The 27,902-nt window shown below is 43.0% G+C and overlaps 2 protein-coding genes across 12 annotated transcripts in view; both read left to right on the forward strand.

Annotated features, from left to right (window-relative positions):
• The first annotated feature begins 98 nt into the window (after nucleotides 1-98).
• The window catches only part of ZNF621 (zinc finger protein 621), a 33,758-nt gene continuing 5,954 nt past the window's right edge, over nucleotides 99-27,902 (forward strand). Inside the window, exons 1-2 of one of the 8 annotated variants that reach the window (XM_032311596.1) lie at nucleotides 99-185; nucleotides 19,855-19,940. In XM_032311596.1, the coding sequence (XP_032167487.1) occupies nucleotides 19,917-19,940 (24 nt within the window). In that variant the 5' untranslated portion in view covers nucleotides 99-185; nucleotides 19,855-19,916. Of the gene's footprint in view, nucleotides 186-18,891; nucleotides 19,941-27,902 lie in introns of those variants that run through there. The other 7 variants (XM_032311452.1, XM_032311522.1, XM_032311286.1 and 4 more) reach the window with 7 other exon arrangements.
• Nucleotides 121-13,187, forward strand: ZNF620 (zinc finger protein 620). 4 transcript variants are annotated; one of them, XM_032311888.1, is made up of 4 exons: nucleotides 121-185; nucleotides 7,957-8,083; nucleotides 8,569-8,682; nucleotides 10,936-13,187. In XM_032311888.1, exons 1-4 carry the CDS (start codon nucleotides 162-164, stop codon nucleotides 11,928-11,930), a joined length of 1,260 nt encoding a protein of 419 aa, XP_032167779.1. In that variant the 5' UTR covers nucleotides 121-161; the 3' UTR covers nucleotides 11,931-13,187. The 4 variants fall into 4 exon arrangements, with proteins under 4 accessions (XP_032167779.1, XP_032167867.1, XP_032167707.1 ...); XM_032311816.1 differs by lacking the exon at nucleotides 121-185 and adding an exon at nucleotides 625-1,071; XM_032311976.1 differs by lacking the exons at nucleotides 121-185; nucleotides 8,569-8,682 and adding an exon at nucleotides 624-1,071.

Raw genomic sequence — 27,902 nt, forward strand, 5'->3', positions numbered from 1 at the left:
GCTCTGGGCTGAGGGGATCCTGGAACAGAGGGGGCCCCCGGCGGAAGACGGCATTTGAGGGGTGCCCGACAGCAGCAGCAGCAGCCCTACTCGTGCCTCTTACTTTCTCTTCAGCCTCACCTCGAACCCCGAAGGCGCTGTGTGAAGTGGGGACCCCAGCCATGCTCCAGATCACGTGGCGCCAGGTGAGCGAGCATCCTCTCTGCCTCCGTCGTCCCCCTTACCGGCCCTCCCACCCTTGGATGTCAGGTGAGAGCAGATGTCAGTCCGCATCCGGAGCCCGAGTTGTCCAGGTCTTACGGGACTCGGGTCCTTGGACTCAGCATCGGTGGAAACGAGACTGGACCCCACATTTAAAGTCACAAGAAAGGCTTTATTGGGGCTTAAGCTCGAGCATAGGGGAGTAGCACAAAGAATCCTCAGGTTGACTCCGAGGACAGGTCAAGGAGAATTTTTTTTAACCCCACTATTTTTTTTTTTTTAAGATTTTATTTGTTTGACAGACAGAGTTCACAAGTAGGCAGAGAGGCAGGCGAGGGGGGCGGTGGGAAGCAGGCTCCCGCTGAGCAGAGAGCCCGTTGCGAGGCTCGATTCCAGGACCCTGAGATCATGACCTGAGCCGAAGGCAGAAGCTTTAACCCACTGAGTCACCCAGGAGCCCCTCAAGGAGAATTTTTAAGAAGATACTTAGGTAGGAAGATTGTGCCGTCTAAGCAAGTAGAGCAGGGCATTTATTAGCACCTACACACTTAAAGGTCATGTTTCTTCATGCATCGCTTGCGTCATGAGCTTGTTAAATCTCCACCCCCTGGGTATGAGTTTTAGTATTATAATGAGGGAAAAGTCGTGAAAGTTCAGCACTCGTGTGGATCTTGGAGGACACTGGTTTGGACCGGTCGGGGCTTGCTGCTTAGCGGATGCTTTGCTCTGAAAGCAGTGATCATAGCCAGCAGGGAGTTGTGCTAAAAAAGCATTAACAGCCGGCGGGCAGCGGGGAGGTGCATGGGAGCTCCTTCCCGAGGTTCCCGTTTGACAGGCTTGTGGCTTTCATTGTGCGGTTGTCACTATCAGGTACGTGTTCCGGCAGAGGAGGTGGAGTTGAGAGGGACGGAGAGATCAGAATGCCCAAACTAAGACATAATTAGGATGGAAAGGCAAGTGTGGGGGGGTTGATTGGGATAGATTTGCAGTGGAGGCTGAAAAGTAGAAATCCGCATCATTGCATATTGTGAAGACCCTTTTCACCTCTGTTCACAAGAGTGTTCTCTTCCCTTGGACAAAGTAATTCTAGTTTTTGTTGTTGTTGTATTTGTTTTTGTTTTGATAGATTCCATTGGATTTTTACGTAGACATGTCATCTACAAATAAAGACGGTTTTACTTTTTTCTTTCCTGTCTGGATACCTTTTCTTTCTTTTTCTTGCCTAACTTCACTGGCATTTAATGTTGAGTACAGGTGGTGAGGGCAGATACCCTTGTCTTATTTGTGATCTCAAGTGAAAGCATTCAATATTTCTCAGTTAAAGCCAACATAGGTTTTCTTTTGTTTTGTAAATGCCCCATATTACATTGATCATGTTCTGTGCCTTGCTTGCTGAGAATTTTTATCAAGAGTGGGTGCTGGATTTTGACAAATGCTTTCTTTCCTTTTCTTTTTCTGTTGTGTTATGTTTGTTACCATAAAATACATCGTTAGTTTTTGATGCAGTGTTCAAGATTGTTTATGCACCACACCCAGTGCTCCATGCAGTATGTGCCCTCCCTAATACCCACCACCAGGCTCACCCATTCCCCCCCACCCCCCTCCCCTCCTAAACCCTCAGTTTGTTTCTCAGAGCCCACATTATGTCATGGTTCATCTCCCCCTCCGATTTCCACGTCCCCCTTCATTTTTCTTTTCCTTCTAATGTCCTCCATGCTATTCCTTATGTTCCACAAGTGAAACCCTATGATAATTGACTCTCTCTGCTTGACTTAGTTTGCTTAGCATAATCTCTTCCAGTCCTGTCCATGTTGATACAAAATTTGGAAATTCATCCTTTCTGATGACTGAGTAAAATTCCATGTGTATATGAACCAACCACTTTTTCTTTATCCATTACTCAGTTGAAGGGCATCTTGGCTCCTTCCACAGTTTGACTATTGTGGACATTGCTGCTATGAACATAGGGGTACATATGGCTCTTTTCACTGTATCTGTGTCTTTGGGGTAAATACCCAGTAGTGCAATTGCTGCGTGACAAATGCTTTTTCTATGTTGTTTTAGAGGACTTTATGGTTTTTCTATTTTAGTTTCTTAATATGGTGAATTACATTAATTTTTCAAATGTTCAACCAACTTTGCATTCCTTAAATAAAAACCATTTGGTCATTTGTATTATTCTTTTACTGTATTTTGGATTCTCTTTTGTTAAAATTTTGTTTAGAACTTTTGCACTATGTAAGGGGTATCGATCTGCAATTTTCTTGTCGTGACTGTCCATTGATTAAATAAGTTGGAAAGTATTCTGCCCTCTTGAGTATTTTGGAAGAATTTGTGTAGAAGTATTTGGTAGAATTTCTTCCTTAAATATTTCTTCCTTAAATATTTGGTAGAATTCACCAGTGAAGCCACTTAGGTGTAGAGTTTTCTTTCTAATAACTTTAATTAATTAATTTATTTATTTATTAAAGATTTTATTTATTTATTTGACAGAGAAAAATCACAAGTAGGTAGAGAGGCAGGCAAAGAGAGAGAGAGAAGGAAACAGGCTCCCTGCCAAACAGAGCAGAGAGCCTTACGTGGAACTTGATCCCAGAACCCTGATATCATGACCTGAGCCGAAAGCTGAGGCTTAACCCACTGAGCCACCCAGGCACCCATGATAACTTTTATTTTTTATTTTTATTTTTTTTAAGATTTCATTTTTATTTATTTGACAGATAGATCACAAGTAGGCAGAGGCAGGCAGAGAGCGGGAGGGGGAAGTAGGCTCCCCACCTAGCAGAGAGCCCAATACCGGGCCAGATCCCAGGACCCTGGGATTATGACCTGAGCCGAAGGCAGAGTCTTTTTAACCCACGGAGATACCCAGGCGCCCCGGTGATAACTTTTAGAATACAGTTTCAGTTCTTCTCCTTAATGAGTGTTGTTAATTTGTCTCTTTGAAGAAATTTGTCAATTTTTATCTAGGCTATAGACATTAATGGCATAAAGTTGTTAATAATATTTTCTTATCCTTTTATTATCTGCAGTTTTTTGAATTAATATTGCTAATTTATTTTTTCTCTTTTATTTCTGATTAATCTAACCAGAGATTTATAAGTTACATTGATCTTCACAAAATACCAGTTTTTGCTTTTGCTAATTTTTTTTTATTGTTTTTTGTCAGTTTTATGTTGGATCTCCACTTGGATCTTTATTTTGTTTGTTCTACTTAGTTTGTGTTAAATTTGCTGTTTTTCTAGATTCTAAAGGTGAATCTGAGGTCAGTGATTCAAGACCTTCTCTCCTTTTTAAATTTTGTAACACAGGCATTTAATATTATAAATGTCTTCCTAAGTACTGCTTTAGCGCATCCCTCATTTTGGTACATTGTGTTTTCATTTTCCTTGAGTTCAAAACACTTTCTGCATTCTTTTATGTTTTATTCTTTGATCTGTGTGTTATTTAGAAGGGTGTTATTTAGTTCATAAATATTTGGGAATGTTCCATGTGTCTGTCTGTTACTTCTAATTTTTTTTTAAAGATTTTTATTTATTATTTATTTACTTGACAGACAGATCACAAGTAGTCAGAGAGGCAGGCAGAGAGAGAGGAGGAAGCAGGTCCCCGCTGAGCAGAGAGCCCGATGCAGGGCTCCATCCCAGGACCCTGAGACCATGACATGAGCCGAAGGCAGAGGCCTTAACCCACTGAGCCACCCAGGTGCCCCTGTTACTTTTCATTTAATTCTGTTGTGGTTAGTGAACATTCTTTGCATGACTTGATTTCTTTTTCTTTTATGGTCCAGAATATGGTCTACTTTACAAAATGTTTCTTGGACACCTGAGAAGATAGTATTCTGCTGTTTTGGGGTGGAGTGTTCTGTAAATGTCCATTAAGTCAGGTTGGGTAATATATTATTTATGTTTGCTAAATCCTTGTTGAGAAGGGTTATTGAAATTTCCATCTATAATTAGGGATTTCTCTATTTCTCTTGCAGTTTTTTCAGTTTGCTTTATGTATTTTGAAGCTTTGTTACTAACTGCATAAACATGTAGAATTGTTATGTCTTCATGATGACCTAATCCCTTTATGGTGATAAATGACTTTCTTTATCTCTTAATATTCTTTGCCCTGGGGCATCTGGGTGGCTTAGTGGGGAAGCCTCTGACTTCGGCTTAGGTCATGATCTCGGGTTCCTGGGACCTAGCTCTGTGTTGGGCTCTGAGCTCAGAGGGGAGTCTGCTTGAGGATTCTCTCCCTTTTTCCTCCCCAAAATAAATTAATTAATCTTTAAAAAAATATTATTTGCTCTGAAAAATACATTGCCTTAAGTCAATAGAGCCATTCCCAGCTTTTTTTGATTAGTATATATATGTTTCACATCTTTTTGCTTTTAACTTATTCTTGTCTTTACATGTAATATGCATTTCTTGAAGGCAGCACATAGTAGGCCCTTGCTTTTTAGAAAATCTAATCTGATAGTGTTTACTGGCTAGGATGTTTAGATTATGTATATTTGGCATAATTATTGGTATGGTTAGATTTGAATCTGTCATCTTCCTAATTGTTTTCTAATTGTCCTGTCTGTTCTTTGTTCCCTTTTCTCTTGATTTTCTACCTTCTTTAGGATTAATAATGTGTTTTACTCCATGTTTTCCTTTTTGTTGGCTATATATAAACTATAACTGTGTTACTATTAGAAATTGCTGTAGGGTTTGTAGTATGCATCTTTAATTTATCACAGTCTACCTTCAATTTCTTGTCCTTTAGGCTTTTTGAGGTTCTCTCACTACTCCCTGATGGCTCTGTTCTTTTTGCCTTCAGTCTTTTTCTGTTTCCTTTTTGGTTAGTTTTTATTGCTATGCCTTCAAGTTCACAAGTTTTTTGTTTTTTGTTTTTTTTTTTCTCCAGTGTCGAATTTGCTGTCAGTCCCATGAATTGTATTTTTCATCTCACACATAGCAGTTTTCATATGTAGAAGTTTGATTTGGGTCTTTATAAAAGTATATCTTTGGGGTGCCTGTGTGGCTCAGGTGGTTAAGTGTCAGACTCTTGATTTCTGCTCAGGTCGTGATCTCAAGATGGTGAGATCCAGCTGCATCAGGATCGAGCCAAGTGTAGAGCTCCATGCTCAAAGAGGAGTCTGCTTGAATGAGATTCTCTTCTTCTCCCTCTGCCCCTCTCCCCCAGCTCACACGTGCATGCTCTCTCTCTCAAATAAAGAAATCTTTACATACATATTTCTTTATAAATATGATATAAAGAAATATGTATGTAAAGATATACATACACACATACATACAACTTGTTTCTATTTCACTTTGAATATTTGAAATACATTTATAATAACTGCTTTAATGTCCATCTCTCTAATGCTAACACTTATCAGTTCTGGGTTGATTTTGATTGCCTGGTCTTGTTAGGTCACCTATTCCTGCCTCTTTGAATGCCTAGTAACGTATGATTGAATGCCAGATATTGTAACTTTTATCTTGTTTGATTCTAGGTTTTTTTAGTCCCCAAAATAGTTTCTTTAAAAAAATATTTTTTTAAGATTTTATTTTTAAGTAATTCCTATATCCAACCTATATCCAACATGGGGCTTGAACTTAAAACCTTGAGATCAAGAGTCGCATACTGAGCCAGCCAGGCGCCCCTTCCCAAAATATTATTCAGTCTTTTCTGGAATCAGGTTCAGTTACTTGGAAACAGTTTGGTTCTTTCTGGTTCTGATATTTATTATTTGCTAGTAGAATCTGGAAAGTAGAATTCTGGTCAGCCTAGGAGTAATTATTCTCCACTACTGAGGCAAGAGTTTCCCGAGAACTCTATCTAGTGGCCTATGAATTATGAAAGTTTCCAATGTGGATAGTGGAAGTAGGCACTGTTTCTGGCCCTGTGTGAATGCCAGACATTGTGTCCTTCAGTCCTTTAAAATGATCCTTTCTCTGGCTTTGAGTAGTTTCCACACACCTGTGCCCACTCGAGTGAACCCTCTGCAGATAATTGTTTTTTTTTCTCTGTGCAGCTCTCTTCTCTATGGTATTCTGTCTCTAAACTCCACTGTCTTGGTCTCCTTAGAAGCTACCAGGGAATCTGCTCAGCTTTGCCTCATTTCCTCCTCCCTGTGTTGCAGCCTGGAAACTCATAGTAGTAAGCATGGCAACTCACAGGGCTCACCTTGTCATTTCCTGTCCCTCTGGGATTGTTATCCTCCATTGCTGTCACCTAGTATCTGATAACTTGTTTTGTGTAATTTGTCTTGTTTTGGTTTAGGCAGGATAAACCCAATCGCTTTGACTCCATTTGAATGAAAAACAGAGGTTTTCACTCAGCATTTCTATTTTTTATTTTTTTAAATTCATTCATTTGAGAGAGAGATTGGGAGAAGGGGAGAGGGGGAGAAAGAATCCCAGGCAGACTCCATACCGAGTGTGGAACTTGATGCAGGGCCCATCTCATGAAGCTGAGATCACAATCTGAGCAGAAATCAAGAGTCTGAGGCTTAACTGACTGAGCCACCCAGGGGCTCCTTCGCTCAGCACTTTTAAAAACATTTCCCCTTTACTTTTGCCATATTGTCTGTTGCCATCTTTACTCCACAGTCTTTGTGTATGTATGTGTATTTCCTGCTCTGAAGTCCTTTAGGATTTTTTTTTTTTAAGATTTTATTTATCCCTTTGAGAGAGAGTGAGAGAAGCATGAAGGGGGAGAAGGTCAGAGGGAGAAGCCGACTCCCCGTGGACGTGGGAGCCCCATACCAGACTCGATTCCAGGACTCCGGGATCATGACCTGAGCGAAGGCAGTTGCTTAACCAACTGAGCCACCCAGGCACCCAGGATTTTTTTTTTTTTTTAATGTTTTCATTTTTCTGAGACTGCTCAGTGATCTTGTGTAGGTATTTTTCATTTACTACTCTGAGTACTTGTCGGTCCTCTCTCCTCCCTGGTGCTTTTAAACAGATAGAATTACCAAGTTTTAAAAAGCAGAGCACAGGGCGCCTGGGTGGCTCAGTGGGTTAAGCTCTGCCTTCGACTTAGGTCATGACCTCAGGGTTGTGGGATCAAGCCCTACATTGGGCTCTCTGCTTGACAGGGAGACTGCTTACCCCTTTCTCTCTTCCCCCTGTCTCTCTACCTACTTGTGATCTCTCTCTCTCTGTCAAATAAATAAATAAAATCTTAAAAAAAAAAAAGCGGAGCACACTTAAAAAACATCCTAAGCTCATTCTTGGTTTTGTATGATGATCAGCCTCCTTTTTGTTTGCTTCCCCCTCTGCCAGCAGTTAACATTCAGCTTTCTCTGCTTTTCTAATTTAGTACATTCATCCTTTCTGTCTTCTAAAATTCTGTTAACATCCTTGGTCTCCTCAGACTCTTCTCCTCATGGGCCATTATATTACTGTCACTTTAGTGGGATTAGGGAGGGAGTGGAGATCAGTACAAAAGTGCTGTGGGCTGTGTTTATACAGATGTTCTCTGTGCATATGCACACAAAACCCTTGGAAAGGAGCCAGAGGGACAGGCACATAGAGCAGGGCCTGGCAGAGTCAACACAGAGGTCAGCAGGGGAAGGAGGGGCTGTTTGTGGGGATGACCACACAGAGGTACAGTGGGTCTTGGACTCTCCTCTGAGGGCTGGCCCCCACGGGGATTAGAGGGCACTGGAGAACTGTCCTTGGCAATACCACCACATCCAGTAGATCTCTGCCCCAATACTTAGGCTCCTCTGCCTTCACACAGAGTTTGAGCAGGAACCTGTTGTTTCAGGAGCCAGTGACCTTTGAGGACGTGGCTGTGTACTTCACCCAGAATGAATGGGTTATCCTGGACCCTTCACAGAGGGCCCTGTACCGAGAGGTGATGCTGGAGAATTATGCAAATGTGGCTTCCCTGGGTAAGGACTCCCTTCTCCCTTCTGTTGTCTTTCTCTGCCTTTCGTGCATCCTGGCTTCTTCTTTTAGACATCGTGTCCTCTCTGATAACCCTCATGGGCAGTTGCTCCAAAGGCTGAGCTTCTCAGAGGCTACTGGTTGGGGAGAGTTTCAGGTTCCCTGGTTTTGAAACCTGCTGTCCCCCTGGCCCTGGGAGGGACTCTGCCCCATGCTTGGAGGGAAAGGAAGAGCTCTTGGGAGCTCAGCAGAGCCCTTTGTCTCTGTCTTCCAAGTTCTCTGAAGAAGATCTGGGACTCACTCGTGTGAATGGGGGGTTATTCCAGGACTCTGCCCCCATTTGTGGGAATTTTCTTTCTTCTAAGATAGCGCAGGCTAACTTCTCTTCATTTCCCTCCCTGACTCAGTGAAGAAAAGTAAAGACAGTCAAGAGGGGACCTTGCTTCCTGATTCCCTTTACTTTTTGTTCCTGTTTCTTTCTCCTGGGCAGCTTTTCTATTCACCAGACCTGTTCTGGTCTCCCAGCTAGAGCGAGGGGAGCTGCCATGGGGCCTGGAACCCTGGGAGCCTGCGGACAGGGAAGCTCTCAGAGGCATCTGTCCAGGTGAGCACGAGAACCTACCAGCTGCCTTTTTTGCTTAGCCTGCTTTCCTATATTCACATTTGAATGTGTGTGAGACTTCTTTCTTCTGGAATCATTATATGTGATTCTGTGTTCATGGTAGTAGCCTCCCTCAAATGAAGAAGGGCCAGTCTCTTCCAGGGAAGGCATGGCTGCAAGATTTCTCTGCATGTTCACCTTTGCCTTTCTACCTCTCCACCTGTTAAGGGACGCCATGTGGCTGAGCGGGCAGCTCTTGAGGCATGAGGGCTCTTTTGAAACCTGTCTTGTGGAAAGTTTATTTTTCCACCAGTTTGTGTTACAGAGATGAGGATGTCAACCACCTTAGAAGGAAAATAGGCTTCTGGGGCCTATCTGGCCATCCACATATTCACAGCGTATATTCTTTCTTTCTTTTTTTTTTTTAAAAAAAGATTTTATTTATTTATTTGATTGACAGAGATAGCAGGTAGGCAGAGAAGCAGGCAGAGAGAGAGGAGGAAGCAGGCTCCCCGCTGAGCAGAAAGCCTGATGCGGGGCACGATCCCAGGACCCTGGATCATGACCTGAGCTGAAGGCAGAGGCTTTAACCCAGTGAGCCACCCAGGTGCCCCCAGTACATTATTTCTATGGGAACATTTTTTTTTTTTTTAAAGTAAACTCTACCCCTTGTATGGGGCTCAAACTCACAATCCTGAGATCAAGAGTTGCATATTGTACTGACTGAGCCAGCTGAACTCCTCTTTCTGGGAATCTGAATTACGAGTTCCCAAACACTGACTTAAATAAAAATTAAAAAAAAAATTTACAATTGAAAAAATTATTTAAAAATAAAAAATTCTTTTTCACAATGGAAATTTTCCCACATACACAGACACCAGCACAGCACACCCCGTGATTCCTTTGCCTCAACACCCACCCGAAGCCTGTCATTTTTCCCCTACAGACTCTTAAAAAAAACTTTGATTTTAGCAGCTGAGCTTTTGAAACAAATCTTGGTATAACAGAAAGGTGAATGGCGTCCTCATTTTGATTGATATGCGAATGAAAAATAACACGGTGTACTTTTTCCTGCCTTTGTTACTCTTTTTCACCCCTGCTCTTCCTGTAAAATTTCATGTGCTCTTCAGACTCTTCACAGAGAATGTCCATAAGTAATTCCCAACTCCCTCCCACCCAGGACTTCAGGTTATCTGTGTAAAAAGCATTTTTAAACAGTTCGCTTGTAAACACACAAGGTTGCCCTGGCCCAGTGCTGAAGATTATATTAGCCTGCAAAAGGCCTTAATAGGAGAGGGAAAATTGCCTTTGGTTTTCTCTGTTTCACATTCTCACTATCATAGTAAACTATACACAGCTTGTACAGTACTGTAGGAAAAGCACCAGAGTCATTACCAGATCCTCCCTAAGGCTTACGTCTATTCTTGGAAGGGTTCCTCACACGTGCAGTGCATGCTATTTTGTTTTAGTTTTTTAAAGACTTTATTTATTTGACAGAGAGAAGGGGAGTGCACAAGCAGAGAGGGGAAGTGGCAGACAGAGGGTGAGGGAGAGAGGGAGAAAAAGTCTCTCCGCTGAGTAGGGAGCCTAATGTGGGGCTCAATACCAGGAGCCAAAGGCAGATGCTTAACGACTGAGCTGCCCAGGGACCCTTGCTCTTTTATTTTAGAAGCCAGCCTCAGTGTCTTCCCCTTTCCTTCCAGCTATGGTGTGTTAGCCCACCATAGTTCCCTTAGCCATAGCGTAGGAGGCTGCCACTTACTGCTGTCAGCCTGGTGACAGAGACCATTCTCTTTTCAAAGATTATGACACGGATAATGTTGTAAAAAATAAGCAGCTTTTAAGGAATCAGTTGTGGGACCCTTTGTAGTTTGAGCTGCTTGACCTGCCCCTTCTTCAATCTGGTGGTCTTCCTCTGACCCTGGGGTCTCTATTCATCACTTGTCCATACATTTTTATCCCACCCATTCACTCAGGAGAAAGTGGTTGGTCTTCCCACCCTAGTAGGTAACAGTCTTTGCTGTTTTCCAGTCTTTACACTCTTATAAGGCCACTCTCCTGGCCTTGTTTGCCTTCCACCCATAGTATCTTTCACTTGTGGGGCTCTGCTGTATGGTGGTCTTTGGTAGCCATTTTGTGTACCTGTAGGAAAATAGTCACATAGAGCAGATGAGAACAACTTGATCCTTTTCCCCTTCAGCACTGTCAGAGGCTAACACTTGTGTTGGTTTTTTTTTTTTCCTCACATGATGTCAGGAGGTGAGGCCAGAGCTGAGAAGGAAGAATCAACTCCAAAGGAACACATTTCTAAAGAAATAGAGTCCCACAGACTGACATTAGGAGGGCTGCCAGGGAATGTTCCCCAGCGCCTGGACTTTGGGAGCAGCCTAGAGCCCCAGCATGGTCACTGGATAGCTAAGAAGACCATGTCAAAGAGGAGAGATTTCACAGCTGGGCCAACCAGCCATCTCAACGACTGCACTGTCGGGAGTGAGGAGCACTGTGAGAAATCTGGGAAAAACATTAATGTTAGCACACAACTCATGGATCAGACAGTTCCTAGTGGTCAGATATCATATGAATGTAGAAAATGTGGCAGATATTTTAGTCGAATGGCAGATTTTCAGGGATGTCACACTGGTGAAAGGTCTTTCAAATGCAAAGAATGTGGAAAAGCCTTCAGATACAACTCATTACTTATTCGACATCAGGTAATTCACACTGGAAAGAAACCATTTAAATGTAAAGAATGTGGAAAAGGTTTAAGTTCAGACACGGCCTTGATTCAGCATCAGAGAATCCACACTGGAGAGAAGCCCTATGAATGTAAGGAGTGCGGCAAGGCCTTCATTAGCAGTTCTGTTTTCCTCCAGCACCAGAGGTTCCACACTGGGGAGAAACTCTATGAATGTAATGAATGTTGGAAGACTTTCAGTTGTAGCTCAAGCTTTATCGTCCATCAACGAGTGCACACTGGGGAGAAACACTATGAATGTAAAGAGTGCGGGAAACGGCTAAGCTCCCCCACAGCCTTGACTCAGCATCAGCGCATTCACACAGGGGAGAAACCTTTTGAATGTAAGGAGTGTGGGAAGGCCTTTAGTCAGAAAATCACCCTGGTCCAGCATGAGCGAGTTCACACTGGTGAGAAACCGTACGAGTGTGAGGTGTGTGGGAAAACCTTCAGCTGGTGTGGGCGATTTACACTGCATCGGAAACTACACACACAGAAGATACCTGTGCAAGAGTAAGGTGGTCTGCAGCTGGGCGTGCTGTGCCTCTTTGTTTCTCCCCTTTCGTGTTCTTCACTAGCGCGCTCTTTACAGTTAGAAAAGAAGAAACAAACCCCCAAACTCAAATGTACAAAGAAATGTAACTGGCTGTGACTCTGGATTTTGTGGTGTCTCTGAGTGCCCCTCAGGACGGATGAGGGATGGGTGGGAGGACCTACGTCAGAGAACACCACTGTGAATTACCAAAACTCCAAGCTTTAAGAGGAGATCTTAAAAAGGTTCTAGAGAAAACAAAAGTTCAGGAATAAGAATGCACTGGATTTCATAACAGCAGTCTTGAAAGTTAGAGGACAGTGGTATATTCCTGCAAAATTCTAAGGGAAAATAAGTTCCACCCATTATTCAGTACCCTCAAATGTGAATTGAGTATAAACTTGTAGATTTTGAACCTATGTCTCCCATGCATCCATTCTCAGGTGTGCAACACTAAACAAGGGATCAGCCAGAAAAGAAAAAGATAACGTGAACACCATATCACAGTCTATATTAGGAGTCTCCTAAACTCAGAAACAGAGGGCCTTTATCCCTGTGGAGCCATCTGTATTCTGGAGGATATTCCTAGTAGGCTACAGATTTTCAGAGACCTACCTCAGGTGCAGTGCCCACCCACACCACTACTCTATAGTCACTTCTCAATGCTCGGTTGTAGTCTGTGCCTTTGCAAAAGTTGAGGTATATATATACCCTTTGAGTCAAATGCAAGGCCCTATTTATCAAAAATTCGTTCATCTCATTGCTCTTCCAAGTGACCTCACGGCAGGAAGCATTTCCTTGCAACTTCACTTCGTTCTATCTTATCACAGAAGCGTCCGTTATTATCTGTTACCAGTGGAGATGTGGGGAGATATAAATGTGTTCCGTTTTTAGCATCCCTCTTTTGCAAGCTGCTTGACTTTGCCCATTGCAGGAAGCAGAGTAGTGAATAACAACACAGAGCCAGGTGTGAGCCCAGGTGTATCACCTTGGTTAAGTTACAGACACTACTAATTTCCTTATCTGTAAAATCGGGATGATGGTCTACCTCATATGTTTGTGTTGAGGATTAACTGCATTAATACATGCAGGAGTGCTTAGAACAATGACTAGAACCTGGTAAACAATAGTGTTATTTATTATAATACCATTGCTAAGTGATGACTTATGTATATACCAGTGAATCAGTCACCACAGTCAAGATAATAAGCAGAGCCATCACCCCCCAAAATTACTTATGCCCCTTGGTAATCCCTCTCATAGCTTTTCACAGCAAGTGCTGATCTGCTGTCACATTGGATGAGTTTTGCTTTTCTATGATTTTACAAAAAGACTATTTTGTGTACTTTTGGGGGGGGGGTCTGGTGTCTTTCAGCATAAATTATTTTGATATTTATATAACATCTTCATTATATATCAGTGGTTCTTTTTGGGGAGGGGTGGCTGAACAGTATTCCACTATGGAAATAACAAAAATTGTTCATCTCCTGCTGGCCATTTGGGTTGTTTCCAGTTTTTGGTTATTACGAATAAAGCTGCTATGGATATTTGTGTTTAAGTCTTTGTAATGGTGTATACTTTTGTTTCTCTTGGGTAAATAAGGAATGGAATGCCTATGTCATAAGGTAGGTACATATTTACATTTTGAAAAAAGATTTTATTCAAAGAGGGAGAGAGAGCATGTGCCCTCATAGGAGCAGGGTGGGAGGTTGGGGAAGGAGAAGCAGACTCCCTGCAGATCAGGGAGCCTGGATGCCCCAACATGGGGTTCGATCCCAGAACCCTGAGATCATTACCTGAGCCAAAGTCAAATGCTTAACTTACTGAGCCATCCAGGTGCGTGCCTCATTATATATTTACATTTTTAAGAATCTTCAAAACTTCTATAAAGAAGTTGTACCATTTTATATCCATACCAGCACGTATGAGAGTTATACTCTCATGTCTTCATCTTTGGCTATGCTTAATCCTGTTTTAAATTTTAGCTCTTACAATAAGTGTAATGCTGTCTTCTTACAATTTTACTTTGCATTTCCGTAATGACTAATGATGTTGAACACTTTCATGTGCTTATTTGCCTTCCATATGTCTTAGGTTAAATGACCATATCTTTTGCCTATGTTTTTATTGGGTTTTCTTTTTATTGATATTTGGGAGGTCTTTTTTTTTTTAATTTTTTTTTTTTAAGATTTTATTTACTTATTCGACGGACAGATCACAAGTAGGCAGAGAGAGAGAGACAGAGGGAAGCAGGCTCCCTGCTGAGCAGAGAGCCCGATGTGGGACTCGATCCCAGGACCCTCAGATCATGACCTGAGCCGAAGGCAGAGGCTTAACCCACTGAGCCACCCAGGCGCCCCGATATTTGGGAGGTCTTTTTGAGATGGGGAGTTCTTTATATATTGTGGATACAAGTCCTTTTTCAGATACATTATTTGTGAACATTTTCTCCCATGGGGCTGGGCTTTTCATTCTCTTAATTTTTTTTTTTTTTTAAGATTTTATGTATTTGAGAGAGAGATTGAGTATGAGCAGGGTTTGGTGGGAGGGACTAAGGGAGAGGGGTAAAATGGGGAGCCTGGTGCGGGGCTTAATTCCAGGACCTTGAGATCATGACCCAAGTGAAAGCTAGATGCTTAACCAACTGAGCTCCCCCGGTGTCCCTCATTCTCTTAATCTTTTGAAGAGCAGAAGTCTTGTTAATGAGGTCCAATATAACAGTTTGTTCACTTATGGATTATGCCTTTCATGTCATATTTAAGAAATTCTTGCCCTACCCAAGATTGTTTCCCCCCGTTTTTCTTCCTAGAAGTTTTGTAATTTTAGATTTTATGTTATGTCATCTATTTTTGTCTTAAATTTTGTGTAGGGTATGAAGTATGCCTCTAAGTTCCTTCCTTTCTCCTCTTCTCCATGCCTTTTTAGGTGCATATCCTAGTTTTGAAAATGACTCCTCCACTGAATTGCCTTTGCACCATTGTTGCAAATTAGTTGTCCATACAGGTGTGGGCCTACTTTGAGATTCTATTTGTTCCATTGGTCTGTTTGTCTTGATGCCATTGCCTTAATTACTGTAGTTTTTTTAAGTATTGAAGTCACACAGTGTTAGTTTTCCTATTGTGTTTTACCAAAGTTGTTTTGGCCATTCTAGGTCCTTTGCACTTCATAGGAGTTTTAGAATCAGTTTGCAAATTTTTATAAAGCATATCCAGGGATTTCGGTTGAGATTGTATGACTCTTTAGATCAATTTTGGGGAGAATTCACATCTCAAATGTATAGTCTTAACTCAAAAACATGGCAAATATCTCATTTGGATCTTTATTTGAGCAGTGTTTTGTAATTTTTAATGTATAGGTCTTTCACACCTTTTGTCAGATTTGTCTAGATATGTCTATTATAGACATGCTATTATAATAGCATGTCTATTTTTTTATGCTATTATAATAGTAAATTTCTAAATGTTCATTGATGGCACATAGAAATGCAATTGATTTTTGTATTGACCTTGTATCCTGCAATATTGCACAACTCACTTATTCTAATAACATTTTTAAGATTCTGTAGGATTTTTTAACATTGATCATGTTCATAACCATTTTACTTCTTTCCAATTCTGGATCTTTTTTCTTGCCTTATTGCACTGACTAGTGGCTTGGGGATAGTGTGTTTTTAGGGAGAGCCAGTCCTTGTGATATTGACCAGGTGAGGGACATCCAGCTCCAGATTTTTAATTTTGCTGATATATGAGCAAGCTCCCTGATAGCTGTAAAAGCACTCAAGTTTCCCACCTCCTGGTTCACCGTGCTTTCTAGCTGCCTGTACATCAGCACTGCCTATATACTCTGTCCCTCTGGTGAGGCGGTTCTGGGAAAGAATGGGACTTTTGCATGCTCCCAGTTTTCTCCTCTGATTCCCATGATTCCAATTCTCATTTTCACAACTTGGGGATTTTTGTTTGGGTCTACCAAAACTTTCTCATTTATTCTCCCTGCACTCTAATACCAGATAGAGGAATACCATGCCCAGTATTGTCCCCCTTCAAGTTAGATCTGATTGTGATAACTGGCTAATACTTTTTTTTTTTTCCCTAAGATTTTATTTCTTTGAGAGCAAGCGAGCAAGTGATCATAAGCAGGGGAAGCAGCAGAGGGAGAGGGAGAAGCAGATTCCGCTGAGCAGGGATCCCCATGTGAGGCTCCATCCCCAGGACCCTGGGATCATGACCTGAGCCAAAGAGAGATGCTTAACTGAATGAGCCACCCATGCACCCCTGGCTAACACTTAAGGGTTTGTGATGTATATGTGTATATGTGCACCCATCTTTCTAGATTAATTAGTTGTTCATTTTGATCAGCTTAGAGAAGAGGCAGTTTGAAAATAGAGGTCTTCATCATGCTGTTGTCCCTGGAAATCTAATTCATTTACTTACAACAATTGTACAGAAGCTTTACAATAAAAATACAGGAAATTTTATAAAGTATATGTTTTCTGTGGTAGAAAAAATCTCAGCATTAGGCTGAGATTGGTCCGTGGTGATTCTAATTCTTGCATTCATGCCCTTGTGTATCTCATCTAATATTGTATTATGAGAGGCCTGTCTTGGTAGTACATTGAGGTGATGATGGTGCATGACTTCTAAAGCTATGTCATCACACTGCATTTGGCCTTGACATTTTTTTTTTATTTAAAAAAAGGTTTTATCTAATTTTTAAATAAACTGTACACCCAATGTGGGGCTTGAACTCATGACCTGAGATCAAGCGTCACATGCTCCACCAACTGAGGCAGCCAGGTGCCCCTGGCCTTGGCCTTTTGGATTGCTTACTTTAGGTAGAAACCTGTAGGAAAATTGTGAGGACACAACTGTGTGCAGAAACCCATGTGGGAAGGGACTGAAGTTTCACAGCAGTAACCAGTAATTTAAGTTTATATGTAAGCAGCCCCAGGTGACTCCTGCATGGAACTTCATGAGAGATCCCAAGCTGGGATCTTCCAGCCAAACCACTCCTGAATTCCTGGTCTACAGAAACTTTAAGAAACATGAATGAATATATTGTTCTCAGCCACAAAGTTTTGGGATGATTATGCAGCAAGAGCTACCTATTGTACTTTACATGACAGGACTTTAAGCTATAGTTAGTGACAGTCTAATTCCTGTGGAAGGGGAATAGCACTCCCGCTGGTCTGGAGCATTAACACTCCTTATTCCCTGACCTAAGGCCTCAGTCTGTAACAGAACTATTTTACTTTCTTCGAAATTTGCAGACCATTGACCTTGAGAAGTGAAGAACCAGAACCTTCCGAAGCCCCAGAGGCCAGCAAGTCTGTTTGAAGCTACTTCAACTTTCAGATCACTCCGGCAATTTTTTTTTTAAGCAAAATATTCTTTTTTAGGTTACACGAATGATTTTACTAACTCCCTTTCTGTATCTGTAGACCTTGCCCTGCTTTCCAGAAAGAAGAGAGTACTGGGGCACATCACGAAACAAGAACTGGACCCCCATGCAAAACCCCAGCACTGAAAATGTTTCTAGCTGGCCTCAAATCTACATGTGATGAAGAAATGCTACGGGCCACTGCATACTCTTTGCTGATTAGCTGCTTTAAACCCCACTGGGCCAGGCAGAACTCTCAAGAGGGGGCTTTTGGACAAGAGTCCAACTTCTCTCTTGGTTGCCTCCCTCCTGAATAAAGCTCAGATTCCTTTTCAAATAAAATGCCTCTCGAGTGATCTTTGAGTTAACAGGCAGCCAAATGGGTTTGGTAACAAAAGGAATAGAAGCTCCTGTGGTAGATCCATACATCCGGATACCAAGGATCATTATGTCTTTTAGCAGTGGGAGGCCCATTGCCCTCCATGGCAACGAAGTGCTTGGTGAGTAGGAGGCGTGTATCTAAACATGTACTCAACAGAAATAAAGTTCGTTCCTGCTGGCAACCACGCTGACCAACCCTGGTCACTGGAACACGGGGACCCAGTGACTTTCAAAGTCTTGGTCGCTGTATTGAGGGGACCGATTTTCAGGGGTGTTTGCCACTGATTGGCTCCTATTCAGAAGCTTGGGCTGCCATTGCTTTGCTAACTTTCAGAATTGGGACCACCTAAGTGAGGCTATCACTTTATTGGCTGATTTGCAGAACACGTGTACTGACCTGAGTCAAATTAATGGCAATTGCTTGACTATGAAAAACATTAAAAAAAATATATATTTTATTTATTTGAGAGAGAGTGAGAGAGAGCATGAGAGGGGAGAAGGTCAGAGGGAGAAGTCCCCCGATGTGGGACTCCATCCTGGTACCCCGGGACCATGACTCCAGCTGGAAGTTGCCTAACCAACTGAACCACCCGGGTGCCCTGAAAAACGTAGTTTTAATGTTAATTGTTTTAACTTCACACAGCCAAACCGGCAGGAGAGACTTAAGGGATTATCCAGATCTTTATTTATGGAAGGTATGATTTTTTTTTTCCCCAGCCAGTGTTGACATTGTATTTTAGTAGCAGTTACTCGGTGGAAAAATAGCTCTAAACTACTGATTTGTTGATAAAATTTTCGGGAAAATCTAAACAGAAGACATTTAAGTAAATACATTACAAGATCGTCTAACATAGGACATGTCCTATATATACAGGATGCCTGGCAACTTCAGTCACCATTCTTTTGGTAGCTAAATGAGCCTGACGGAAAAGGCACCTCCACACGTGCAGGTCGTAGAGAGGGAGAGGGCTTCACAGGAGTGGACAGAAAACTTCGTTTTCTTAAGCGCGACCCAGCTGGGGACCCAAAGAGTGTCCTTGGTTTGGGCCTCCAAGATGTGAAGCACCGGGAGCCTTTCTCCTCACACTAGCACAGCCCGAGTGACGCTCCGAGTAAAGGCGACCGACCGCTGACCGGCATCGAGTTAACCTGGACCCCACATGGGTCTAGACCGGGTACCTGAGCCTCTACCTCCCGGACCCCACCAGCAGGCAGGTGCCGCAGCCGGGGGAGGCACCAGTTAATGACCACGCCTGCTGCGGCCCGCCCGCAACCCCTCCTCTTCCGCGCGGCTGGCCGAGTCACGTGGGCCGCACCGCGGGGACCACAGAGATGAGCAGCCTCCGTGCGGCCTAGAGGGGCATTGGGGGCTCGCGCTCGCTTCCGCGTCGGCCTGCCTCTATCAGCTTTTTGGTGTTCGGAGAGGGAGAGCGTGGGTTCCAGCGAGTTCTACGTGTAAGGTCCGCCCGGCGTCGGCTTCCTCGTTTTCCCTAGCAGCTCGTCAGCGCCCCCCTCCCCTGAGCTCGGGCCCAGTGCGGACTCACCCCCTCCCCTGACTCGGGGCTCCGGCGCTTGGGCCTCGCGGAAGCCGCCCGAGGTGGCCGAGCGGCCTTCTGCAGCCTGGTCCTACCCCTTGCCCTCCGCCGAGGCGTGATCCTCTTTTCTGTCCTCAGGAACTTGGCTCAGCAGCTTCCCGCGCCCACGACTGACGTTTCTATTTGGGGTCTCGGAGTCCCTGGGTGGAGATCCCGGTCGGGTCTCTGGTCAGCATCATGAGTATTTTACTATTAATACACATTTTGCCATCTCTGTGCCTCCTTTCCATTGACAACGCTTTTGGGTCAACGTCATGGTTCCTGTAAGCGCGTTTTTAGGTGTGTTCAGACCCAACATTGTAGGGATAGGATTTGTCTTGGATCTCTCAGTCCGCTGCGTGTGAATGGGCTCAGGAACACTCTTGGACTGAGCAGGTGATGGGGATTGTCCTGAGGACCAGGCAGAGCAGTTCATGAGGTTGTTAGGGCCATCAGCTGCAGGGTGGGTCTGAGAGAGTCTCTTCCCAGTGCTGGAAACGAGGAGACTGGGAAGGCTATGGGCGGCTGTGAGTGTTGGAGGTCAGGGTGCATTGCACTCACGGCTCTTCTTCTCTTAGCTCCTAAGGTTTTTGCTTTTCCAAATCAAGAAGACAGTGCACGAAGCCAGGGAACATCAGCCATGCTCCAAACATCTTGGCCTCAGGTGAGCTGAGCTTCCTTTCAGTCTTTTAAAATTAAGTTAGCTATCAGGTAATCAGGAAAAGACCAAGAAGGCCTGACTTGGCCATGCTCCCATTTCCCCCTTAAGTTTATCCCCACAGCCAGGGCTCTAAATAATGGTGGAGGAGATAAGTTGTGTGTATGAGAGTGATGAGTGTGGATGTGTAGGGTTAAGTGGGAAAAGAGGCACCCAAGCTAAGAAATTCTCCCTGAATGTGGAAATCCAAATCATGTTCTTCATATAAAATTTGCCTACTGAGGTCAGAGAAATTTTTTTTTTAAGATTTTATTTATTTGACAGAGAGAGAAAGATCACAAGTAGGCAGAGAGGCAGGCAGAGGGGAAGGGGGAAGCAGGCTCCCTGCTGAGCAGAGAGCCTGATGCAGGGCTCGAGATACCAGGACCCTGGGATCATGACCTGAGCTGAAGGCAGAGGCTTAACTCACTGAGCCACCTAGGCGCCCCAAGATCAGAGAAATTCTGTATTGAAGACATTGTTCCTCAAATTGCAGATGTATTGCAGGGAGACCAGCATTGTTCTTTCCCTATGCACTTTGTAAGTGATGGGTATACAGTACTGGTAATGTAGACAAGTCTCCTTTTCTCATGAAAGGCACCTTTAGCAAAGTAGATAGTTTATAAACCAACTAGTAAGTTAATTACATGTTGCTAAAGTGTGGTCAGAAATGTGGTCCCCATGTGGGCAGCATCCACATCACCTGGCAGGTCATTAGAATTGCAAATTCTTGGGTTCCACCCTAGACCCAGAATCAGACTGGGGAGTCCAGGAATTTGTTGTAACAAGCTCTTCAGGTGATTTAAAAAAAAAAAAAATTATTTATTTGAGAGAGAGAGAGAGCGCGAGCATGAGCAGGGGGAAGGGCAGAGGGAGAAGCAGACCTCCCCGGTGAGCAGGGAGCCTGCCAGGGCCTCGATCCCAGGAGCCCAGAACCATGACTTGAGCTGGAAGGCAGATCCCTAACTGACTGAGCTACCCAGGTGCTGCTGTTCAGATGATTCTTAATGCCTGTACCTTTGCAAATCTGAGAAGCCTTGAAGCTCCCTCTCAAGGTAGTGGTCAGGAAAGCCCTCATAGAGGTAGTAGCATGGGGTTGAGATCCCAAGAATGAGCTAGAAACAGTTTTGGGAATCGCTGAAGAGAGAGCTAAAAAAGAGCTTTCTGAAGAGAAGAATGTCAAATGCAGAGGCCCTATAGTTGGGGAGAAAGCTGGGTGTGCTCTGGAAATAGGGCGAGGTCAGGGAAAGTAGTTCACTGTGTGGTGGGAGAAGTAGGCACATGTCTTGTAGGACACTGTCAAGACTTTGATTTCTATTCCGAGTTCATTGGGAAGGCACTGAAGGATTATTAAGCATGGTAGGTGACATGGTTGGATATATGTATTTTTTTTTTAAGATTTTTATTTATTTATCTGACAGAGAGAGATAGCATAAGCAGGAGGAGTGGCAAGCACTTGGAGAGGGAGAAGCAGGCTCCTGCTGAGCAGGGAGCCAGATGCAGGGCTTGATCCCAGGACACTGGGATCATGACCTGGGCTGAAGGCAGCCACTTAACCAACTGAGACACCCAGGCACCTTGTTGGGTATTAAAAAGATTTTCCAGCAGACTTTGACTTAGTTGGTGGAGCATGTGACTGTTGATCTCAGCGTCATGAGCTCAAGTCCCATGGTCCCATGTTGAGTGTAGAGATTAAAAAAAGATTTCTTTTTAAAAAATGATTTTTCCAGCCCTGGTGGTATGTTAGTTGTAGAAGGGTTTGAGTCAGTAAGAAGCATATTGTAGTCCAGATAAGAGATAAATATTGTCCTTTTTTTTTTTTCTTAAAAAAAATACAGGCTTGGGGCGCCTGGGTGGCTCAGTGGGTTAGGGCCTCTGCCTTCGGCTCAGGTCGTGATCCCAGGGTCCGGGATGGAGCCCCGCATCAGGCTCTCTGCTCCACAGGGAGCCTGCTTCCTCCTGCCTCTCTGCCTAGTTGTGATTTCTCTCTGTCAAATAAATTTAAAAAATATTAAAATATATATATATATATATATATATATATAGGCTTTATTTTCAGGGAAATTTTGGGTTCTCTCACACACTCTCTCTCAAATAAAATCTTAAAAAACAAAAAACAAATGACATAATCTCATCCTTTTTTATGGCTGCAAAATATTTCAGTGTCTGTGTGTGTGTATGTGTGTGTATCTCACATCTTCCTTATCCGTTTGTCTATTGATGGACACTTAGGTTGAATCCATATTGCGGCTATTTAAATAATGCTGCATTAAACATAAGGACACATGTATCTTTTTGAATTAGCCCAGTAGTGGAATTACTGGATCACATGGTACTCTTGTCTTTAATATTTTGAGGAACTTCTGTGACGTTTTACACAGTGGCTGCACCAGTTTACATTCCCTCACACGGTGGGCATGTGTTCCCTTTTTTCCACATCGTCACCCACACTTGTTATTGTCTTTTGATTTTAGCTCTTCTGATAGGTGTGAGGTGATACCTCATTGTGGTTTTGCATTTCCCTGACGGTGAGTGATGTTGATCACTGTAGGTCTTTGGAGAAATGGCCTTAGATGACACATCTAGAAAAATGTTGCGGTGGCTAATGTCAGAGAAATTACTGTCTGTGTTCTCTCTAAAGATTTATATGGTTTCAGGTCTCACCTTTATTATTTATTTATTTATTTAGATATTTTATTTATTTATTTAACAGAGAGAGACAGTGAGAGAGGGAACACAAGCAGGGAGAGTGGAGGAGGGAGAAGCAGGCTTCCTACTGAGCAGGGAGCCTGATGTAGGGCTCGATCCCAGGATCCTGGGATCATGACCTGAGCTGAAGGCTGACGCTTAACGATTGAGCCACCCAGGTGCCTCCAAGGTCTCACTTTTAGGTATTTAATCCACTTTGAGTTTGTTTTTGTGTGTGGTGTAAGGAAGTGGTCCAGTTTCAGTCTTTTGCATGTAGCTGTCCAGCACCATTTATTGAAGTGACTGTCTTTTCCCCAGTGTATATTCTTGCCTCCTTTGCCACAGATTAATTGGCCATATAAGTCTGGATTTATTTCTGGACTCTATTTATTGCACTGATCTGTGTGTCTATTTTGTGCCAGTACCATACTGTTTTGATACTAGAATTTAGTAGTCTACCTTGAGATCTGGATTTGTGATACCTCCAGCTTTGTTTTTCCTTCTCAAGATTGCTTTGGCTATTTTTAGCCTTCCCTATAATCAACATCCCTCACCAGAGTGCTACTTTTGTTACAGTTGATGAACCTACAGTGACAAATGACAATCACCCAAAGTTCGTGGTTTACAGTAGGGTTCACTCTTGGTGTTGAGCATTCTGTGGGTTACAAATGTATAAGGACATGTATCCATCATTACAGTATCATACAGAGTATTATTATAGTATCATACAGGGTATTTTCATGGTCATAAAAATCCTCTGTGTTGTACCTGTACATCCCTATCTTCATAGTTTTGTTATGTAGTTAGAATCATACAGTATGTGGATTTTTCAGATTGGTTTCTTTCACTTGATTATATGTGTTTAAGTTTCCTCTATGACTTCTCTTGGCTTGAGAGTGAATTCTTTTTAGTGCTGAATAACATTCCATAGTCTGGATGTACCACAGTTTATTCATTCCCCTCTATTGAAGGGTATCTTGGTTGCTTCTATGTTTTGGCAATTATGAATAAAGTAGTTAGAAACATGTGTGTGCAGATTTTTATATGTATATAAGTTTTCAGCTTGTTTGGGAAGATATGAAGGAGCATGATTGTTGGATCATATGGTAGGAGTATGTTTAGTTTTTTAAGAAACTACCAAACTGCCTTCCAGAGTGGCTGTGCCATTTTGCATTCCTGTCTGCAATAAATGAGATTTCCTGTTGCTCCAAATCCTCACCGGCATTAGGTGTTTTCAGCGTTCTAGTTTTGGCCATTCTAGTGGTACCTCAGTGTTTTAATTTATCTTTTCCTATTGATGTATGATGTATTTTCATATACCTGTATGCCATCTGTACATCTGCTTCGTGAGGTGTTGCCTCTGGTCTTTTGTACATGTTTTAATAGGATTGTTACTTTTGAGATTAAAGAGTTCTTTGTATACTTTGGTTAAGTCATTTATCAAATAGGCCTTTTCAACTATTTTTTCCCTGTGGTGGCTTGTTTTCTCATTTAAAAAAAAAAGATTAAAAAAGATTTTATTTATTTGTCAGAGAGTGAGAGAGAGCACGTGCTTATGCACAAGCAAGGGAAATGGCAGGCTGAGGGAGAAGCAGACTCTTGGCTGAGCAGGGAGCCCAATGTGGGACTTGATCCCAGAACCCTGGGATCATGACCTGAGCCACAAGCAGATGCTTAACTGACTAAGCCACCCAGGCTCCCCTTCTCATTTTCTTATATCCTATTTTTTTCCAGTTTTATTTATTTATTTTAAAGATTTTATTTATTTGGTTGACAGAGAGAGAGTATAAGCAGTGGGAGCAGAGGGAGAGGGAGAAGCAGGCTCCTTGCTGAGCAGGGGGCCAGATGTGGGCTCCATCCCCAGCACCCTGGGACCATGACCCAAGCCAAGCCGAAGGCATATGCTTAATCGACTGAGCCACCCAGCTACCCTCTTTCAGTTTTTAAAAGGAAGATGTATTTGACAAGTTTCCTTTAGTGCAATACACCTAAAAGGAAATCACAATACAGTGAAAGATTTAAATGAAGGCCTCAGAATTTCATACAGACACCCGACACCAAAATCCTAAAGTATCTCCAATTTTCCCCATTAACTTTATTTTATTATTGTTATTTTTAAAGATTTTTATTTCTTCATTTGAGAGAGAGTGGGAGCGAGAGAGATCACAGAGGGAGAGGGAGAAGCAGACTCGCCACTGAGCAGGGAACCTGATGTGGGGAACCTGATGTGGGGCTAGGACCCTGGGATCATGACCTGAGCTGAAGGCGGATGCTTAACTGACTGACCCACCCATTCACCCCTGAAGTATTGGCCTTTCAGTGTAGGGTTTAATTCCTGCTCATCTTTTCTTTCATAACTTCTTTTCTTCCATAACTTCTTTTCTTCAAAACATTTTAGGTAGTCCTCCGTACTTACTTTTCAGGTGACACTGTTATTATTATATTACTACTATTATTATTTATTTTTAAGATTTTACCTATTTGTCAGAGAGAGAGCACAAGCAGGGGGAATGGCAGGCAGAGAGGGAGAAGCAGGCTCTCTGATGAGCAAGGAGCTCGATGTGGGACTCAATCCCAGGACCCTGGGATCATGACCTGAGCTGAAAGGAGATGCTTAACCGACTGAGTCACCCAGGAGTCCCTATTATTATTTTTAGAAGTAACCTCCACATCCAGTGTGGGGCTTGAACTCATAATCCTGAGATCAAAAGTCCCATGCGGTATGGACTGAGCCAGCGAGGTGCCCCTTAGATGACTTTAAATGATATCTTTTCTCTGCACAGATGTCATTGACTTTTTAGATGGGAGTGTGGGTTTTTACTGAATTCTTAGGCACAATTGGCTATAATTGTTTACAAATTTGATTCTTCCCACTTAGAAACACTGTTTCTCCTTTATTTCCGTTGTCTTCATCTTGGTCTTGCATATTTTTGTTAGGTCTAGTCTTAACTATTTGTATATAAATGGCATCTATTTTCTCCCATTTTATCTTTTTTTTTTTTAAAGATTTTATTTTTATCTAATTTCCACACTCTTCAGGGGCCCAGAACTTACAACCCTGAGAGTCACATACTCTACCAACTGAGCCAGCCATCCCCCCCCCACACACACATTTTATCTTCTAATTGTTACAGTATTAGGAAAGCTAGTGATTCTGGTTTCCTTACCCTATATATAGCCAATTTAATGAATTATTTTTGTCCGTTCTAACTACTTCCCATTTATTTCCTTGGCTCTTGAGTATTTTTAGGCAGATATTTACTTCATCTGCAAGCAAAGATGTTTAGGCTCATTTCCTGCATTTATGCTCCTTTTTTAGTCTTGCAGAAAGGAGGATCTCTGCTCTTGGTAAAGCACCAGCCATTAGTTTGAGTGCATATGCTCTGGCATTTTACTCAGGGAGGTATATGCTGCTGTTTTCTGACCTTCTTCATAAGTTTTAAAAAGATTTATGGTCAAATGATTTTTGACATTCATTTAGCAAATTTATATTAAGCATCTAGATCTGTCAGGCACTGGACTGTGTGTTAGTGAACTGGTTATGAACAAAACGGGGTCCTTGTCTTATCGACCTGTGTTCTGTTGGAGGCACATCGTTAATGAACAATCTAATTTGTTGGATGATGAGAAAGGTGGTGGGGAAAAATAAGGTGAGGTACATAGGGACCATCATGGGAGAAAAAAAGGTATATCCACAACCCAGCTACTTACCTTGCAGTAAGTTTTCCTTTTTCCAGACTCCAGAATCATGGTGATATTTGGTGGCAGGTGGGAGGGACTGTGGGGGAGAAAGAGATTGGGGTGGCAGACTGGGATGAGGAGTAGGAGATTGTGAGAGCAGCCCTGAAGATGAGAGGAAGCGAGGTCTGACTTGCTCTGAGTGGAGGTGAACTTTGGTTTGCCTGTGATCCTGTGGTTGGTGTCCTCAGAGGCCTTATTGCTTTGCGGTTCTGTCTGCTGTTGGGATATTTTTTTTGGCTCAGGTTATTTTCGGGGCCCTTTAGACCTTGTCATTGCCCAGTTTAAAGGCCAACTCTTGCCTTGAGTAGTTTCCACATTTGTTCTTTTTCTTTCACTGTCTCCTTTTGAACTGGGTTCCCTAATTGTTGTTTAAAAAGGACACCCTTAGGGTGCCTGGGTGGCTCAGTGCGTTAAGCGTCTGGTTTCAGCTCAGGTCGTGATTTTGGAGGTCATGATCTCAGGGTTATGAGATCAAGCCCATCGTTGGGTACCACAGTGAGTGTGGAGCCTGCTTAGGATTCTCTCTCTTCTGTTTTCCCCTCCCCAGCCCCAATCCCCACTCACACTCTTGCTCTCTCTCTCTCTAAAAAAATAAAATAAGAGGGCACCCTCACAAGGACCTTAGTGTAGAGCGGCCATGAACATTGTGAATGCCAGCATTTATCCTTGGGATACATTTCTTCTGGGCTTCCTCCAAGAGTGGTTACAGTAGCCTTCCCTTCTCCCTGGCCCTGGTGCTGTCCTCAGCACAAGGCTGCTACCCCAAGAGACAGGGGCACAAGAGTTAGGGGCTTAGCTGAATGAACCCCTCTTGGTAAGTGTTTTCGTTTTTGGTGACTGGAAGAACAAAACTGACTGCATAGGGTACTGAATATCTCCTAGGATGTAGACTCTGGGGGCGGGGGCATCAAGGTGAGAAGGTACAGAAATCATGAAACCTCCCATGTGAGAATCTAGTTTCTGTGGTTTGTACTGTCCCGACTGTGGAAGCAGAGAAGGTAGCCAGTGACACCATTAGGGATTGCTTTTGGGCGATTCAGAGTCTGTGGCTCCCAGGGTGGTGTGTGAGGCTTTGAAAGAGCTGAACCCCCCTCCCCCACACACACACCAGTCTACACTCAGAGAGGGAGTCCCTGTGGCTTGGAGGGAGCATGGTAAAGACGGATTGATGGGTGCTGTTGGGGATTAGGAGTTTCAAAGATGGGACAGCACCAGGTAATGATGAGGATCAGGGGTGAGCCATGTTTTAGGGGAAGCTCGTAAGCCTGGTATGGGAGGTAGCTTGGTGTGTGGGAAGAGCCCAGGTTTGCTTTTTGATGGATATGGGCTGAAATCCCAGCTCAGCCAGTTCCTGTCTGTGTGGTCTTGGGCAAAGTAATGAATTTTTCTGAATCTTAGTTTCATCAGGTGAAAATGGGAGTAATAATTTCTATGTCATATATATGTTTTTTTAAAAAGATTTTATTTATTTATTTGACAGAGAGAGAGATGACAAGCAGG

The sequence above is a fragment of the Mustela erminea genome, chromosome 1 (assembly GCF_009829155.1).
Source record: "Mustela erminea isolate mMusErm1 chromosome 1, mMusErm1.Pri, whole genome shotgun sequence".
In the NCBI taxonomy this organism is placed as follows: domain Eukaryota; kingdom Metazoa; phylum Chordata; class Mammalia; order Carnivora; family Mustelidae; genus Mustela; species Mustela erminea.